The sequence below is a fragment of the Cynara cardunculus genome (genome assembly GCF_001531365.2).
Source record: "Cynara cardunculus var. scolymus isolate 2C chromosome LG 5, CcrdV1, whole genome shotgun sequence".
NCBI classification, from domain to species: Eukaryota; Viridiplantae; Streptophyta; class Magnoliopsida; order Asterales; family Asteraceae; genus Cynara; species Cynara cardunculus.
Genome location: NC_037532.1, coordinates 23,655,073 through 23,675,848, shown reverse-complemented (window position 1 = coordinate 23,675,848; position 20,776 = coordinate 23,655,073). Strand labels below are relative to the sequence as shown.

General features: G+C 34.4%; 2 protein-coding genes across 2 annotated transcripts in view; one reads left to right on the top strand and one right to left on the bottom strand.

The window, feature by feature from the left end:
- The window catches only part of LOC112512017, a 69,974-nt gene that overhangs the window by 36,251 nt on the left and 12,947 nt on the right, over positions 1-20,776 (bottom strand). The window lies entirely within an intron of this gene.
- LOC112512018 (flap endonuclease GEN-like 2) lies at positions 2,540-13,593 on the top strand. Its single transcript, XM_025117801.1, has 14 exons — positions 2,540-2,607; positions 2,681-2,838; positions 7,342-7,403; positions 7,500-7,627; positions 8,298-8,349; positions 8,476-8,548; positions 8,646-8,719; positions 9,292-9,351; positions 9,729-9,897; positions 10,652-10,751; positions 11,282-11,364; positions 11,472-11,572; positions 12,441-12,571; positions 12,930-13,593. Exons 1-14 carry the CDS (start codon positions 2,540-2,542, stop codon positions 13,375-13,377), a joined length of 1,707 nt encoding a protein of 568 aa, XP_024973569.1. The 3' UTR covers positions 13,378-13,593.

Sequence of the window (20,776 nt, the reverse complement as noted above, 5' to 3'; positions counted from 1 at the left end):
CGGAAAATTCTTAAAATTTTTGACTAAACTAACCTAACTAATTCCTAATCTATAAATTAACTTCAATAACATTAATATAATCTTAATGAAAGCTAACCTGGGATTTCGAATTTGACTGCTGTCACAACTTGAAACAAAATGCAAACCATAAAGACGTTGAGTGTACATATTTTGAAATAGGGACCATATCCAGATTCTAAGAAACCACATGGACCGATGATGTAATTTACTCTATTAATAATATATTTATTTAATTTAGTTGAAAATTAAAAAACTACCCCCTAAGTAAATAGACCTATTTAACAAAAGTTAGTCTGAGGACCAAAAGTGAAACAAAATGGCAACCGTATTGACCGAAATTATAATTAGTTCAAAAGAGAGACAATAGTTGCTAGTGGGTGACAACCACAAGGATCAAAAATGTTGTTTTACCCTCTAATTAATTGGAATTTGTTTTGTGTTGGTTTTTAAATTGTTAGTTTTGCTTACGTTGGTTTTAACGCATTTTAAAAGTGATTAATCAATTTGTTCATTATTAGAAAATTGGATTGAATTAACACATTAGATTAATCCAATCCAATCTGATCATCCATTGGATGTTGGATGAACTCGATTTGATTCAATCTAGTTAATATTGGTTGGATCTGGTCTGATTCAATGAATATCCAATAGATGGAACATAATCGATCCAATCATTCACTGGATTGGATTGAACCAGTTGACAAAATTCAACATCCAAATGGATGATTAGATCTGTTCGCTTCCCCTAGCATCCAATGGGTGTCAACCAATGAACAAGTCTGATTATCAGTGTTTCCAATTTTGTTACAGATTAGGTTTCTCAATCTAATTATGCTAAAATAAATTCTATTATATAGAGGGAATTTTGTCGTTTTACCAATTAATTAAAAAGATTTAGTCTCGTATTGGAAACCCAAACAATATAATTAGAGGTATTATCGTTATGGTTCTATTTTCGTTATATTTGTACTCCAACGAGTTTTATAAGTTATTCCGAAAGAAGAAAAAAAAAATAATTTGAATTTAAATTTTTTTTCTAAAATTTAATATGAGAAAAGAAAATTGATTTTATAATTATTTTTCACAAATAATATATTATTATTTTATATAGTTTTTATTAAAATACATTAAAATAATATAATTATAAATATTTTAACAATATAATTAATATTAAATTCTCTAAAATATAAAATCAATAGGAGTGGATACAATTTATTTTAAATGGAGAAAAATTGTATGAAATAGCAATCTGTTTTTATAAATTTTTTTATTATAGTATTTTACTTTTAATTTTTTTTATTACATCAATGTACTTTTAAAAAACTTGTTATTAGAGCAACGTACTTTAAAATTTTACCCGTTATAGCATTGGGTAACCTCTTAAATTAAATTTGTCTATTATACCAAGTTTTTTTGCCATCTCATTGTCCACATAGGCTGTCCACATGAACGATAGTGCCGATGTAACATTTTTTATTATAGCATTGTATTTTCAAAATTACTTATTATAACATCATCAATTTCTATTGCAACATTGTATTTTTAATTTTAATATTTTCATCATTTAAACATTGTAAATTTAATCAAATATATTTAATAAAAAATATAATATTAAATTGTATCGGTGATGCTTGTATGTGTTAGCTATTTTGATTTGTTTGCAGAGTTTTAAGAGATGGTGCTTTTTATTTAAAAAAATATAATATTTAATTTAACAAAAAACTTACATAATGGTAAAAAGATTAAATTTCATGTACTATTTGATATATTATTGCAGATATGTTAATGCTAAAAAAGAGTTATCGATTTGGGTATGTTTTACCTTTTATAATATGCTAAAAAACAAAATAAAAAAAACGATACTATAATCTCAAAAATATTTATTATAATTTTTTGTAAACATATTTGATTAAATTTTTAACGTTTAAATAATAAAAATATTAAAATTAAAAGTGCAATGTTGTAATAGAAATTAGTGGTGTTATAATGAAGTAAATTTGAAAGTACAATGTTATAATATGAAATGTCATGTCAGCATTATCGTACATATGGACAGCCTACGTGAACGATGAGGTGGCAAATAATCATGATATTAATGAGTAAATTTAATTTAAAAAGTTATCCAATATTATAACGAGTAAATTTTTAAAAGTATGATGTTCTAATAAAAAATATTTTGAAAATCTATTATTATAATAAAAAGAAACTGAAAATAAAATATTATAATAAAACAAATTATAAAACTAAGTTGTTATTTCGTGGATTTTTTTAATATTATAAGTTTTGTTCTATGTTTGTAAGAAATTACAAAGTATTTACTGCGACGACCTGCGGAGCGACGCCGGCTTCCACAAATAACCCAATTGATGAGCGAAAAATTCAGTGAACTATTTGAAAATTCTAAATTTGTGTCTTTCTTTTTCAAATCTAACGTCCCTCTCTTCGACTTTAGAAGAAGAAAAAAAAGACCACCATCAAGAACAAGCCATGTTGCCTTGACTCCACCATTGAAGAAGAAATGGGAGTTAAAAATCTGTGGGACATTTTAGAATCTTGCAAGAAAACACTTCCTCTTCAACATCTCCAGTAAGTTATCTTACAAATTTCAATTTTATGCCTCAAGAGCTGTAATTTGAAATCAATAATTTTGTGGGTGTAGGAACAAGAGGGTGTGCATAGATCTATCATGTTGGATGGTTCAACTTCACAATGTTAACAAATCACACTGTTCTATGAAAGATAAGCTTTACCTCAAGGGTTTATTTCACCGAATTAGGGCTCTCATTGCCTTGAATTGTAGCCTCATCTTTGTTACAGGTATGATGCCCTAAATCCTAATATATAAAAAAACTGGTTTTGATGGTGGTTTTTAGACAGACACGTATTTGTTTTTATTTAGTTATTTCAAATGGGTTTTGATAGTTTATTAGAAAGAGTAAGAAGCCAGCGGAACAAGTGGGTTTGATAGTTTTTTGTGCCAATGTTACGTAAAAGGTGTTTACAGGGTATGATTTAACATTTTTCTGTGGTTAGAGTGGTGCATCATGGAGGAGGATTTTGACATGCTAAGCCCGGATTCGACCAGAAGTTTGGAAATATGATTTAGGGGCCGTTTACCAACACAAACCGGGTAAGCACTTACCGTATAGGCAAGATTCTCGGTTAGCAAAATGGCATGGTAAGAATGTTGGTAAAGATCATCATCTCTTACCGGGTAACCGTCTTTTACCTGGTAAGCGGCAATAAGTATTTAGTTAACCCGTAATAGGCGATAATAGTTTAGTAAACTGCCTCTTAGATCCCCTTGGTGGTGCCTTACCTTTAGCGTTCTACCAGAATGTTAGTTGATTCAGAAATTTATTGAGTCAACTTGTTGCTTTGGGATTGGCATGTTATACATGGTGTACTAGTGTTTCCCCTCAAGGTGAAGTAGTTTGCCCTCATGCATCTCATCTCACGGGGATGATGGTTTTGAGCTTCAATCGGGTTTCTATTTAAACCTAATGAGAATGAAAATGAGGACATGGACGATCAATTTGTGATTTTGAATTGTGATGCCCATATAAGCTCTTGGTATTGGACTACGGATAAGTTCCCATCATAGTTTGCATACTAAGGTCTAGTGTTACACATGTTGTAGTTTCTTTTTCATTTTTACTGTTGGCTACATTCTATGTCTTAAAGACATAAATACCAAATACAAATTTATGGCCTATATGTTGCTAATTCAATTAGATATTATTAAATTTTGCTAACAATTTTGTAAAAGGAGGCCCCTTTTTAGAATTATGGAAATGACCTTTAAGTTTAAGCTACAAAACATAAAAAACAATGTTTTCTTAAGAAGTAATGGAATTGGAAAAGCTTCATTGATTTCTTGAATAATAGAAGATACATATCTATAGGACTAAGCAAAATATCAAATCTTTTATGATTTGATTTCTCGTCTGCTAATACTCGCAGTCAAGCTTTGATTTTAGATGTTTATGAGTCCAAGCTTGCATAAAAGGAAATAGAACACTCATTCAGATAATCCCTTTGTATGGATATATGGGAGCTATTGGTAACTGGGTACATATGTTAGAGTATGTCTAAAAGTGGATCATGTGATGACTGTAATTTGAACATTAAGTCATGAAACCTATTAATAAAAAGGCATTGTCCAATTTATTATCTCTGTCTTCTGTTCCATGTTACATTTAAATGTGATAATAACCCTAGAATAATTGTATTCTTGAATGTCGCTAATCAAGTATCACTTGGGACCTGGGTTGGGATAATACGATAACAATCAGCATACATAGGGATTCACCTTAGATATAGAATCCACATATGGGTGCAGGTTAGTGTCTCCAAATTATTACCGCTCATCGTTTTATATTATAAATATCATATTTATAATTAGTACCAATGTGAAGAGAACCCAATGAGTCAGATGCTTAGAACATATTTGAATATGGAATTTTGAATAATTAATGTAGTTAATTATTATATTTGATTAGTTACTAATTTAGATAGATTAAAAATATAATCTCATATCATTTTATGTAAGACATAAAGTGGGAATTGACAAGGTATGGGCATGTAAGAGAGTGATGGGTGAAGACTTGTCTTACAAATTTGCAATCAAGTATGGTAGTGATCTAAGGTCGTCACTTTTTGTTACATAATTATCATCTTTTCAAGAAAAGTCATCTCATTTCCACTCTCTTTAACCCATTAAAATCCCTCGTCCTTCTAAGCTTTGGAGCTATGACTAGCATCATGAAAAAATTGTAATCAAGGATAGGCTAGAAGAGGACATCATTTCAAGGAAGAAGAAGAGACCAGATGTAGAGCATGAAGCAAGTTCACCACTTGTTCAATCCATTGATTTGAACTTTAACTATATCACTTATGATGATCTATCACCAAAATTTAGAGATTTCCTTTCTACTCTTGACTTTAAACAAATTCCAAAAAACATTCAGAAAACCTTACAAAATCCGAAGTGGAATACGGCCTTTCACAATGAGATAGAAGCACTTGAGAAAAAATTGGAAAATGGGTACTTACAAATCTCCCACCTGGAAAGAGAAATGTTGGCTGCAAGTGGATATTTAGAGTCAAGTATAGGGTGAATGGTAGTATAGAAAGGTACAAGGTCCGATTAGTTGCTTGAGGGTTAACTCTGTCATATGGAATTGACTATCATGAAACTTTTGGCAACAATTATAAAAGTCAACACAATGCAACAATTGTGAAACTCAAATACTCAACACAATCAAACTAATTACCTCATTGGCTGAGAATCAAGACCAACGTCTACAACAACTGGATATAAAAAAATGCATTCTTGAATGAGGAATTAGAAAAAATATAGTTGTATTCCTGCTAGGTTAATCAAGCAAACAATTAGGTATGTAAACTCAAAATTATTCTATGGACAAAGCAAACCATTAGGGTATGGATTGACAAAGTCTAAAAGTCCATTGTAAATCTTAGGTATACCTGATGTCAAGGCAGATCATACTATGTTTGTTTGACGACTGCAGTGAGGAAAAATTGCCAATATGATTGTAGAGGACATCATTTTAACTGGGAATGATGAGGATGGCCCAAATAATCTATAAGAGTATCTATCACTGGAATTTGAAGTAAAGATCTTGGGAATCTTATCATTTCCCAAAGGAAATACATACTTGATCTACTAAAAGAAACAGGATTGCTCGGATGCAAACCTACTAATACTTCCATGGAACCTCACAAAAAGTTGCACTTGAGAACCAAAAGTACACCAATCCAGACTGGGGAGACATCAACTTAGTTGGGCGTCTCAGTTATCTTGCTCACACAAGGCATGATATTGGCTATGTGGTTAGTATTAGCCAATTTATGAACAACCCAACAAAAGTCACCTGGTCTCAGTATAGAGGATTATATGATTAAGAAGATGACATCCGGCAATGGACATTAGATTGTTCTTAGAAAATAGGAAAACAGATAGTTGAGATCTACTCCGGTACAAAATTGAATGGAGGTGTAAATGATGATATATCAGCTTCTCGGTACTGCCCTTTTGTGTGGGGAAACTTGGTCACTTGGATGTGCAAGAAACAGTTGATGGAGTCAAGAAGTAGTTCTGAAGCGGAATATATGGCATTAACAAAAAGAATTTGCAAAGGAATATAGACCAAATGAGCTCGGTTTGCACATTACCTCTCAGATCCAGATGATGTGTGAAGTAATGCGACTATTAGCAATTTAGCATTGCTACAAATCTGGTGCATCACTGTAGAACCAAACATGTTAAGATCGATCGACATTTCATCATTGATAAGGTGACAAGTGAAGTGGTGAAAATGGACTATCATCACTAAACAACAAGTGATAGAAATCCTCAACCAAGCATTTCCAAGACCTAACTTTGGAGACCTCATATCCAAAGCTTGGATTATATGATATATTCTCTCCAGTTTAAGGGGGAGTGTTGCATTCAGTAGAAAGTTAGGAACGTATTTTATGTTTATCTTTTTGTTTTATCCTCTCTTTTAGGATTAAATTGGATTATGTTAGCTATATAAATCCAATATTGTATATGATTAATTATATGAGAAAAAGAAATACGCTCCTATCTTTCAGCGACTATGTCTTATGATACATTTAACCCTTATTGTATTCTTTTTTTTTCTTAACATGCTTCGAGTTTTACACTTTGTAGTATGTGGGAACGTGAGAGCATATGATGCTTTACTTTACTAGTAGTGAGACTGCCACTCATGGGGGTGTTCTAGTTTCTACCGTATGTTTGTTTATTTATGTCTATAATTGGGCTGCCTTCTTTTACATGCAGTAAGTTACTAGTAACTTTTTGTGTACTACATGTGTTGTTGAGTGACAACTAGAGGTGGTGATGATGTTTGAACCTTTTTTACATCAATTCAAAATAATACACTCTTCGAACCCTTGGTACGAGTTAATTGAGTAATGGAACTTCTTGCAGTCTTTGTTATTAAATTTGCTGTTAACTTATAACTTTCGGTACTTAGTTTTCCCACGTCTCAATTCTAAATCATCGGGCAACTATGAAACATTGCATCGTAACTATCCTAAGATAGCAAAGTTCCATGTCGTCGTATCAGTCATAAACTTTGGGTTTGTGGAAAGAATCCCCTGCGACGGGATAAAATGTTGAAAGAAAAAGAAATTATGTTTTAGAGTCAATTTTCATTATGAAGATGTGTCACGTTAGGGTGTTACTTACTATAATCTTTTTGTGTAATGCATTTTGTTTTTTTTTTTTATCATTTGTTTATTTCAATGGGTTATGGTACTCCGCAGATGGATCAATTCCAGGCATCAAAGTATCCACATATAGACGGCGGTTGCACTTGAACAACGAGGTAGGAATTTCTCTTATGTTATTATAATGCTGTTTTCTTCCATGCATTTTATGTATCGCGATAATGACTTCATCTTATATTTGTTTTGTATGATAGGGCACTCGAGAAGAATCTTCTTTAAACAAAAATGCTTCGCTTCAGAGGAATATGGGCTCTGAGTTCTCATGTATGATAAAAGAGGCCAAGATTCTTGGCTCGGCACTGGGGGTTCCATGTTTAGACGGGTAAGTTTTCGTATTTAATTATGCACATAGTGGTGTGCATTGATTCAGAATCAAAACTAACTGGACCAAACAGAAACTAAATAATTTACAGAACTAAATGAAAGAACTTGACCAAAAGATGTCAGTTCAATTTCAGATTTCATGGGTTCAGTTCAAGATCAAACCATGAATCAGAAGTTTTAATTTTTAATCATTTTTGATTTTCAGTTCTTGACATCTCTTCAGGGTTTAGGTTGGATCTTGTTTGAATGAGATGTAATACTGGTTACTGTTTCTTAGATGAACACCATCAAGAAAGAAAACGTCTGTAAAATTTATGTTCTATAAACGACATATTTCTCAACATAAAAAACCTTCTTTTGAAGTTCAATCATGGCAAGATACATCAAATTTTGCCAAATGGGGTGCAATCCACACCTTGTTTTAATTAACCAAAATTCATAATCCTATTACGACATGGATGATGGGGTCTTCATAATCCAAAAATTGTTTTTGTACCTTTCTCACATTCTAAATTAGTTGGGAGTCTTCCCGGAAACAACTGCCCTACTCTTTAGGGTGGAGTGGGAATTTTGGGCTCGTTTGGTTTGGTTTGGTTTGGTTTGGTTTTTATTACGACATGGATGATATACATGCACCTATTTAACCTTTTGAACTTCTTCCTACTCAGAATCGAGGAAGGTGAAGCTCAATGTGCATTGTTGGACTCGGAGTCATTATGCGTAAGTAAAGACTATCCATAATCATTTAAGACGGTTTACGTACCTGAATCATAAATGTCACCATTTTTGTCATTACATTTCATCGAAGCTTTCTAATACGCCTCCCACAAATTTGTGGTTTTTCAGGATGGGTGTTTCTCTTCAGACTCAGATATCTTTCTTTTTGGAGCAAGAACAGTTTACAGAGACATTTGCCTTGGTTAGCATATGTGACTTTCTTTTTTCACTTATATTGGAATAGAATTTAAGTTGAGCGTGTTCTTTACCATAGGGCTAAATGTATTCTATTCTTGTAGGGGAAGGTGGTTATGTTGTTTGTTATGAAATGGATGACATCAAGAAAAAACTTGGATTCGGAAGAAACTCGTTGGTGAGTTTTGTTACATATTGCTTTCTTATACTAACTAAAGAAATCATTTTTCTCGTTTTCAGTTTTATCTTAAACACTTGTATGTGTAGAGTGCATTTTTGGTAGATTGACGATGTAAAGTTTTGTTGCACGAGTAGAAACCCTGTTTTCCTAATCTTATACTCCCCTTAGTACAAAAAAATGCAATGTTTGATATGACAAATGTAGGGAATGCCTCTTAATTGGTAATGAAATTTATGGTCTGATATTGGAGTTAGTAGTTTCAAGTAATAATTGCTGATACTACCTCGTTCCCCAAAAAATGTACACAATTATAAAGGCGCACAATTTTAGAAATGTATAATTATTACACTTTTTTAATTAACTAAATGACAATTTTGCCCTTAGTATCTCATAATTAAGGGTAGATATGGAAAGTAGGCACTTATTTTCAAAGTGGACACTTATTTTGGAACAAACTAAAATAGAAATGTGAACACTTATTTGGGGACGGTGGGAGTCTCCACTATGATTGCGGATTCCGTTTTGATATTGAATAGATTAGAGCTTACATAAGTTACTTTGGTCTTCAGATTGCTTTGGCCATCCTTCTTGGTTGTGATTACTTGTCGGGTGTCCATGGGCTCGGTCCAGTAAGTTTGAAACTTCCATAATTCTTTGTTATTTATTTTCACTTAGGGGCCGTTTACCTAAACACTTACCCGGTAAGCACTTACCTGTAAATTCAACACAATTGTTTACTTACCGGGTAAAATTTTATTCACTAAAACGCATCGTATGCAACAATTTATCCCGGTAAGTGCTAACCATGGTAGGAGTCCTCGTCCTCACTTACCGGGTAAGACTCTCGATTCTTGTCTTCGCTCTTACCGGGTAAGATTTTTAGTCCTTACCATATTCATCCGGTAAAGTAAAGTGACTTGGTAAGCGCTTACTCGGGTAAGCGTTTGGTAAACGGCACCTTAATCTTCTTTGATCAATACTAATATTTATATGGACTCATATGCAGGATTCGGCATGCCAGATCGTTAAATCTTTGGGGGAAGCTGCTGTTCTTCAAAGAATCGCATCAGAAGAGTTGTCACTTCTAAAGAAGGCAATTTGTTCCAAGAAACGGAATCAAGTACTTGGGTGCAACAATAAAGAGAACATCCCACCTCATGAATCAAACGGTAATGGTAAACTAGCTTTCTGTATGATTTGAAGCTCTTAGGATAATATCAATGGGGAATGATTGGTATGTAACGACCGCATTTTATATTAAAAAGTAATTATTAAATGTTTTCTTGGATTGGTTGAAGTTCTATACTTCAACTAAATTTCAAGATGATTAATACTCCTTTAGTCATTACCATATTGCTTAAGTTAGTTGCAGAGCCATAAGTTAGACTAGGGTGCGTAGTTATCTTACCTTGGTTATGTTTTTCTCGTACTTGCTTCTATGTGTATCTTATTGCTTACTCTTAAGCAGCTTTGCAAAATTTATCATATCTCTCTCTCTTTTACACACTTTTCATCAACAGAATGTAACAATTTTGACCCCTCAAAACTCTTATTTGATAAATAAGAATTAAACCTAGGAGTCTTCACGGAAGTTAGTCGCTCTACCCTTTGGGATAGAGGTCAGGTTCGTGTACTTAATAGCCCCAACCCGACACCACCTCCGGGTGTGATATACCGGGGTTGTTTGGTTTGGTTTGGTTTGGTTTGGTTTATTGATGAAATGACTAAAATATTCTTGGGTAATGATAAAGTAAGGGAATCTTGTGGACTAGAACTTGTAGCATCATTAATTTGTAGCAGACAAAGCGGTAATAGCTTGAAATTCTCCCAAATTGGAAATCTTAATAGTTTACCAAGGAAACTATCAAGAGGTTTTTAGTTCATCCAATATGACGAGTGGTTTAATTTCTGACATCTATTGTTTTGTAGGACATAAAAGTAATTTACCAAGGAATTGTGAGTTTCTAGAAGTGATGGATGCATACCTCAAACCAAAATGCCATTCAGCTGATTCTCAAATGGTACACAGGTATATTTGCTTTAAATAACCTTCTATGAAAGTCACTTTTACTAACCAACCTTCTAATGGTTTTTCAAGATTTTGTGGGGGCCGGGTGTTTAACACCGAAGGCGGTTCATTTGAAGGTTATTGAGTTAATTTTTTAAGGTGGTCATGCGTCTAATGAAATCTTAATCATGATCGTTTAACTAAATGACTCATGTAAACATGTATGATGAGTCACGTGCCCATTGGCACACCCCTCTGCACAACCCGCAAGTGTCGGATTCAAAATTTCAAACTCAAGATATGTTAGTCATCCTGAATATGTTCAACCACTCGAGTAAACGAAACTGGTTCTTGTAATTCATAAACAACTTTTAGCCAACAATTAAGGAAAAAAAGATTTGTTACCGGTGGAGTCCCACATCAGCTAGACTTGGACCATTTATCATCCATATATGGTGGAAGCTCCTCCTCTCCTCAAGAGCTCCTTTGGAGAGAGTAATGTAACGGGGTTCCACATATTTTCTAATAGTTACCATTTACTTTCATTGCAGGGTTCTTGGTATGCATCCATTTCATCGTCCCATGCTTCAGCAGATATGTGCTCGATTTTTTGAGTGGCCTCCAGAAAGAACAGGTACATTGTGTCTTTTTGACGAACTGGGTATGCTAAACGTCAAAAAGAAAGAAAATTAAAATTGATTCTGATTCATTCCTACATCTAATGATGATCTTCTGGTTCAGATGAGTATATACTTCCAAAGATTGCCGAAAGAGACTTGAGACGATTTGCAAATCTGCGTTTCACTTCTTCTCACTTAGGAGTTCGGCTTCCATTAGACAAGGTGATATAATTTGCATTTTGTGATGTCTAAAAACAATTGTTTGAACTTTATGGATTACACCAACTCATCAAATTTAGTTTTCTTGATACGCTCATTGAGTGACTGACCTCTAGAACCAGTATACTTGCGAAAATGCCCAAAGTTTCCACTATTATTTGTTAGGATGAGCAATTATGGAAACATTGCAAAAAATGTAACTGCAGAAAGGAGAAAACCATCGTACTTGGCACATAGTTTCCCTCTGTTTTTTACAAAGACAGTTGTTTGTTTGCAACGAAAAGGCAAGTACGATGGTCTGAAAAACCATCACTACAACAAAATTGGGTTTATAGGACACAAAAAATGTCCAAGTGTTCTTAATATTTGTTTTATAGGACTTCAGTTTATAGGACCAAATACTTGTGTTCTCTATGTAAAAGTGTTACAATAAGTTTATAGATCGTTTTTGGACATCTTAACAAGTTCTTTAGGACATTTGAAATAAACCATGCTATTAACTTTTTTATAAAGATGCATTCATAGGACATATTTCAAAAGTTCAATACGATAGTTTATTTTAAAAGTTTCTAAAAAACTTGTTAAATCCCCAAAAACGTCATAAACTTAATGCAACGCTTTTACGTAGGACGTGCAATTGTTTGTCCTGTAAACGTAAGTCTTATAGAACAAGCTATTAGGGCACTTAGATATTTTTGGTATCCTATAAACACGATGTTGTAAAAGTGAGCAACTCTATTCCTTTCTCATTATCACTTCAAATAATTTGTGGTCGTCTTGAAACATATGGTTTCTACTGCAAATTTAACGGAATTAGTCTTAAACAAGTCTTTTCAATGGTTATGGACTTATGAACCAATCACCGTTGCAGATACCAGTGAAGTGCCCGGTTTCTGGAATTGTTAAGCGCCGGAAAGCTCAGGGAAAGGAGTGCTTCGAGGTTTTGTGGGAAGAAGTTGATGGACTTACTAGCTCTATCGTACCAGGTGAACTTGTTGAAAGGTAATAACCATTAATAGTCATTTTTTTCATTTTTCTTGTGTTTTATTTGTGTAAATTTAGGGGTTGTGTACCAACACTTATCGGGTAAGCATTTACCGAGTAAGAGAGTCACTACCCTCAATTAAGTAAGATTGTTGGTACACACCATCATGTCTGACCAGGTCGGTAAGCATTGACCTGTTAAGATGGTAAGGTTATTGGTCAACAAAATGGTACTGTAAGATTGTTGATAAACACCGTCGGCTTTGACTAGAAAAGCATCTCTTGCACAATAAGAGGCAGTAAATGTTTGGTTACTCAATAACAGTAACAAGCATCAAGTGTTTAGTAAACAATCCCTTGTCATTTTCTGATACAGTGCTTGCCCAGAAAAGATAGTGGAGTTCGAAGAGAAAATAGCAGAAAAGAAGAAGCCAAAACCACGTAAACCAAGACCAAAGCCATCGGAAAGGAACAAATCTCTTAGCGAAATTGATGTCAAACTCCAAGAACTTGTGCTTGAAATTGAAGGTGCAAGCTCTTCTGCTCACACTTTTCGTTTACTCGACGAACCAATGGTCAACACGAGGTTAAATGGTGCAGAGAGTTTGTGTGCGATTGAGACAGAAATCGTGAATCTGTCTACGCCTTTGGTTGTTCGGAAATCAAAAGGGAAAGGTGAAACGGAGATCATTGATCTCTCAAGCCCATTTCCGGTTAATGTGATCGAGTTAAGTGAGTCGGAAACAGATGTGTCGCCTGAACATATGAAAAAGGTTCGAGAACTTAGATCATTTGTAGCTAGCATCAGGGATGAATTCTCTTAGATTCACAAATGAATACCCGAACTTATGGTTAACTATTTGGAATGTATTTATGGTAGAGTGTACCATAGTCGTAGGTAGATCATGAAAGACGAAGCAAATGAAGTTGTTCATTTTGGTTTGTGATCAGACCAAAATCCATGGACCCGAAATCACTGGAGCATAGGTTTCAACTTTCAAGCCTAACCGCTTTCAGAAGTGTATCTATTAGATGCAGCAGAATATATAATTCAACTGCAAACTGAAGCGTCTTTAATTTATTTTTTGCTGAAAATGGATCAATTATGAGATGAGATTCTCTTGTTTATTTGGTTGATTATCTTTTTATATTAGGGGGTGTTTGGGTTGCTTATAAAACAACTTATTGACTTATTCCAGTGTGGTATCGTCGTACCGGTAATAAGCATTTTTTAGTGTTTGGGTAAACAACTTATACCGGTGCCAAATTGGTAATAAGGAGTTTTTGAATAAGTTAAACATAATAAGTTGATAAGTGCTTTTGTAGAAAAGCACAGGTTGTTTCAAATAAGCAATCCCAAACACCCTTTTATAATAAGTTGATAAGTGTTTTTGTAGAAAAGCATAAGTTATTTCAAATAAGCAATCTCAAACACCCCTTAGAAAGAGTAGTGGAGGTTTCGAGTCTCTATTCTTAATATTTAAAGAAATGGGAAAACATTGATATTCTAGGAATTGAAAATTGTTTTATAAGTTGTATGGTTTGCGGGTATTGGTGGGATTTGAAATTAGATTTCATCCCGATTTTGTGTTCGGTTGAGGAAAATCTGAAAATGAAATACCACCCACGAACATCGTATTTTGAAATCTCTCAAGGGTAGTTGGTATTTTACGGAATTTTATAGTATTTCTTTGTGATACTGCTTTAAAATATGTTATAAATGTTTATTTTATGATAGTCACTTAATAAAAAGTAATTTAATTATGTTTATAATTATATATAATTCACTATCCATAAGAATATAATCAACTCTATTCCAAAATCTACAAACAAAACATACCAAAGAATCCAAATCCGAAACCTTCAAAAGCATTCCGTCAAACCAAACGTTCTATAATATAGTACTCTAGATAATCCGGTCAACCATCGGCGTATCAGCTTCCAGAGCTGATGCTTTATCCAATCCAGTTTTTGTCCCTTGATTTTGTAATTAGATCTATTTGTCTCAGATTAGTTTGAAAACCTGTGCAATCAATTAGGTTTAGAGAACTTTGAAGCCATAAATCAAGTAAAAATCTGATCCAGTTTGACTTGATGTCATTTTATATGTACAAATTACCCTTAGCAAGTTTTGTTTATTTAAAAACTTATGTCAAAGGTGCATAATTTCGGTTAACAAATTTATGAGTATTCTTTTTCTCACTCATTTTGTTTAATATCTAGCGTGACTCATTTGTCATTCTCTTATGACATAGACAAGCAAAATCCGATATAAAACTCACTTGTTTTGCTCTTATGGTAAAATGTTATGAAGCCCGTTAAGACTTATTTGTCTTTTTCTTATAGCAACATCTATAAAAATGATGCAACTGTCATTGTTCCAGCTACTAAACAAGTCGACCATGGCATCATTTACACGTAGTATGAACACAAATGGATATTGTTTGCATAATAAAATAATGGCTCGTTGTTTGACGCAATGTTTTTTAGGGATTTGAATTTCGTGGAATGATTTGTAATCTTTGGTTTCTAAGGTTTTTTTTGAACGGGGTGGAGATTTTATAAAAAAAAAACTAGCAATAAGTTAGAAAAAACAAATTACATGTAAGAAATAGTAAGGATGGAGGGTTTTATAACCAACTCACTCACTTCATGTTAAACTTCCTACTCCTATTTGTAACCCAGAAGATCAAATGGGTCACAATACTATCCCACAACACCGCTTTCTTGGACTTAGGGGTCGTTTACTAAACGTTTATCCGGTAAGTGCTTACTGGATAATTTTCCTTACCGGATGAACATGACAATGGTCAAAAATCTTACCTGGTAAGAGCAATGATAAAGATGAAGAGTCTTACTCGGTAAGTGATGGTGACGACTCTTACCCGGATAAGCGCTTACCAGGTAAATTATTGCATACAATACCATTTTGATGTACTACAATCTTATCCGGTAAAATAAATTACAGTGTTGACTCCTAATGGTAAGCGCTTACCAGGTAAGCATTTAGGTAAACGGCCCCTTAGGAAGCCTAAAAAGAGCCCCATTCCGAAAAGACTAAATAACATGTAAAGTCTTTAGAACTACAGCCTCTAAGCAAGTCAATTCCACTTTCTTCAAAAGCAAAGATAATAACCACCCAATCCCATCCGAATTGGAATTAAACTCCGGAATATTCAAATCCCAGCATCAACCAATTTGCTTCCAAATATCCCAGGCCATTTGACAAGAAAATAAACAAGTGACTCATCGATTCAATCTCCAAATCGCAAACCGCACATAAGAGGGAATGCACATTAATTCCTCTTTTGTCAAGATTGTCTCAAGTTGGAATTTTGTTCAAGCCCAACGCCAAGCAAAAACATTAAACTTGATAGGGACAAGTTGATCAGATCTAGTAGAAGAATGATCTATCACCAAAAATTTTGAGTCTATGTAATACAAGCGGAAGCCCTCGAGAACTCACCCGGACCATCAAGGGTGTGTTTGGTGCGCAGACAGGACAGGACAGGACGGGACATGACAGGACAGTAACAGCTGTTCAGCGTTTGGTAAGACAGGACAGGACAGGATAGAACTGGTTAAAATGACCAATTTACCCCCAGTGAACTGTTTAGTGTTTTTTCACTACAAAATGCATTCTGGTAACACTGGTCCTACTACCACTACAGCCCTAATAATTCATCATCAACAACATTCAGCAATCATAATCAATGTAAACTCTCTAAATAAATCATAATACTTCATTAAAATCCCTAATAAGTACTTCAATTAATCAAGTTGTTGGCGAAATCGAGTACGAAACCACCATCATAATATAATTTCTTACTTGCATGAAACAAGAAGAAAGGTATTTGAAGAGTTTCTTCAAATTCGTGATGTAGTTGCTGTAAGAAGCAGCAGCGACGGCCATCGGAAAAGCAGCAGCGGCGGCCATCGGAGAAGCAGCAGCGGCGGCCATCAGAAGTCGCTGTCACCGGTCGCCGGTTGAGCGGTGGAAGCGATGGAGGAGAGGAGAGTGAAGGGGAAGAAGGAAGGTATGCGTATGAGGTTTTTGAGGGTAAAGTGGTAAAAAGTTTCTTGTTCTACTTAGTTCCATGGGTAAAGGGTGGACAACCTTGTCCCACCCTTGTTCTAGTTTGTTCTAGTTAGTCCCACATAAAACCACACCAAACATAGGACAATTGTGTTATGTCATGTCCTGTCCCACCCTGTCCAACGTACCAAACGCACCCCAAGGGACCAAACCCATCTATCTCTTTGACCAGAGATCATGATTGCATCTAGAATCCCCCATAAAGCTGACATCCGTGAATCCTCCACCCCTCGGCAATCTATGCAAAACGGATCCCAGTCCCCTAGGACCAATCCGCTACTTGTTAACTCTGGGCCTGTTCGTCCTGCGATCTTGGACCAATGCCGATTTTTCACGATCAAGCGCATATCCCCTCAAAAATTGCACTTTAAGAGAGGAATCTCCCAACCAAATATCATCCCAAAAAGAGCGTAGACTCACCATTACCCACTTTTTCTTGCAAAAAGAAAAAAAGGTGATTTGTCTATCTGTTGAACCGACTTTAAAAAAGAGATCTAATAAGAATTGGACGCCTTATTGGGTAACCACGATCCAATAAGCCCGCGAGGACCATAAATCGACTTAAGCACTTTGACCTAAAAAGCATTTTGATCCATACACAACCGCCAAATCAATTTGAATAAGAAAGCTCTATTGAAAGCAAACAAGCTTCCAATGCCAAGGCTCCCTCTTTTTTACTAGTCGAACACTTTTCTATTTCACCCAAGTCGTTTTCTTTTTATCAATTTCACCTCCAACAAAAAAACGGTTCCTCAAAGACTCCAACACTTTTTCAACCAAACTAGGAAGTTTAAAAATCGACAAATAGTAAGAAGGAAGACTACCCAATACGGATTTAAGAAGCGTAATCCGATCCTCTACCGAAAGAGTTCGAACTTTCCAATTAGAAAGTTTAGTAATAAACTTGTCGACCACCCCTTTGGCCCTTTCCAACCATCATTTTTCACCATATTACATCCAAAACCACATCCCAGGGCAGTCCTAGGTAATTGAACGGTAGATCTAAAAACCACGTCCCACCACTGGGGAGCTCCACATAGTCCACTCCAATTCCAGACAATTTACTTTTTTGAATATTTATTTTAACTCATAAATCAAATAGAAACATCAAATGATACACACAATATTTTTAGCACTAGATTGCGATCATTCACCTACAAAAACTGTACCATCCGCATAAAAAAGATGTGATAAAGGTAATTTACCTTTGCCAATTTTTGCCTCATACCAATTTTAGTTGGTATCAGTTGTTGGTACTCCGGGTTTACAAACTATGCCCGATGAGTTAACCAACATGGGTTTTGATGATGATCAAGTTATTGCTATTAGCATATACTTTGGCGATAACCCGATTCAACTACGCCTATGGAATAGCATTAACGCTACTTTGAAGCCAAAATTTGTGACGACCATCTTAAAAAAGTTAGACATGTGATGTTGGTTGGTAAACATTTGATCTTTTGTGTTTAAKTCTTTTGGTACACAATTGTAAACATTTGATCTTTTGTGTTTAGGTCTTTTGGTAAACATTTCACTTTTTGTTTGTGAATATGATGTTTAAATCTTTTGATTTATTAATGTGAGTTTTTAATTAAGATTGATTTTTGGAAATTTTTTGGTATTTTTAAATAGTATTTGTAAGCATTTATTATATTGATTATTTAGTGAAAAAACACTAAACAGCTTACTGGGGGTAAATTGGTCATTTTAACTAGTTATGTCTTGTCCTGTCATGTCTTACCAAACGCTGAACAGCTGTACTATACTGTCCTGTCCTGTCCTGTCATATCCTGTCCTGTCCTGTCCTGTCTGCGCACCAAACGCACCCTGAATGACCACATGCAAACCTTCTATAGCCAAAAAGAAATAGAGATAGAGGATCTCCCTGACAACGACCACGAAAAATCTTGAAATTTTTGTTAGAAATTGAATTCCATGCTTTTCTAAAATTGATTGTATCTATTATTTTTCGCTTAGACGAGATGTGAAGGCAATGGAGAGATTAGGACACAATTGATGAAAGAGGTGGGTAGAGATGTGATGGAAACAATTTAAATCCATGATATTTGGATTTGAAATGATAACCATCTCCAATAGATTTCTAAATCTGTTGGTAGTAGGATTTCAAATCCAAACTTTCCTACACATGATTGGAATGGAATTCAATTTCAAATGTCGAAATCCTACCAATTTCACCAAATCAAACGAGCCCTCGGGGAAATATAAGTTAGGGGCCGTTTACCCAATTGCTTACCGGTAGGGCTAGGATCGTTCGTGTTCACCTAGTGAGCAGAATATCCCCATAGTGGCGGTGCAAGTGTATACCGACACTATGATCGCTTGCAAGTAATAAAGTGGTACAAAGTACCGAGATCGTTCCCACAGAGAAGGTAGAGATTTAGAGATTTTTCATGAACTTCTTGCACGAGTTTCGAGATGTAAAATAAAGTTGGATTTTTGTTTATAAAAAGACCAAAATAAGACCGACTAGCTAATTAACGAAATAAACTTCTAATATCAAATGATGGGCATGGGTGCAAATGTTGCTTAAGATAAAATTAACAATAAAATGGTTAGACTTTTACGAGTTGTTTATAAAAGTTCCAATATCTCCAAAGTGAACTTTTATAACCGGACCTCATAAAATTCCACAAGGTTTTTACGTTTACCACTTCGAAACTTGTCGATCTAGCTAAAAAGTAAAAGGAATGCGATTCTTACTCAAATCTCTTTGTGATAAAAATACTTATTGCTTTACCCCTAGCTAGATGCATGCAAAATTCGTGTCTCCACGTAATTATTCAAAGACCCTCTCGAGTTCATTGTGCATCACTTAAGCCGTATTTCGGATCCGCCCATCTCTAGGTCTAAGATCTAATATTAACACTTCAAAGTGATCAGCTTATCCGCATTTTAAGCACCGTCTTAAGTGACTAAGTTATGAAGTGATAAAAGATAAAAACACTCAAATATTGTATAAACATCCTAAGTTAAACTCACACTCACACTCATACAAGTAATTTAGCTAGACATAATGAAAGTAATTACAGACATAAAATAATACTGAAATATAAATTGCATTAATGTAAAACTAAATTATAAGTACAAAGAAGTAAAATACTAGAAATTAACGACATAAATTAAAGACATAAATTAAAGGCATAAATTATAGACATTTAATTAAAAAGCATAATAATAATTAAGAAAAGAGAAGAGAGACACACTAGAGAGTAATGTCTTCAATGGTGTTGGGCACACCTCAAAATGGCTCCTCAAGGCCTCTTTATTAGGGGAGAGGAAGGGAGGAAGGTACACTCAATCATTACCCCAAGGGTAATTAGTACAAAGCTAAAAAAATACAAAATAAAATAAAATAGAAGAAAGAAGACAGCTCATATACAGCTGTAGAAAATATCTGGAGGAATCTTTAAGCTGCACGTTTCCCAAGAAGCTGTAACAAGGCTGGTAGACTTCCCATAGTGGTGCCACAGTGGGCAGTGCTATCAGAAAAATACAGGTTTTTGGAATAATACCTCTTCCTTTGTGTTTCATCATTTTTTTTAAAAAAATTTGGAATAAAAGAATAAAAACAAGAAAATTGGGTATTTAATAATAGCAAAAAGGGAGGAAATAAATAGGAAATAACTCTTAAAAATAAAAGTTATCACTTACCCCATAAGCGTTTACCTATAGGAGTCAACACTATGATTTATTTTGATGAGCAAGATTTTAGTACATCAAAACATACTGAATGCAACAATTTACTGAGTAATCGCTTACCTGCGTAAGAGTCGTCATCCTCACTTACCGGTTAAAACTCTCCATCATTCTCACCCATTAAGATTTTTGACCCTTCTCATGTTCATCCAATAAGGAAATTTATCCGGTAAGCACTTTACCAAGTAAGTGTTTAGTAAACGTATAATATCCGTGTTTCGTTAACTCGTACAAATTGGGTAAAGAGAATTTTGGTAGAATTATGCATAATATATTTGTACCCTATGCTTAACTAATTTGTACCCTAGACTAGTTTTACGTCAAAAATATGTTTATACCTATATTGACGTAAAGTTGGAATTTAACTTGAAGGGTAAAAACCGTCAAATAGTTAAACTTTATATATATAT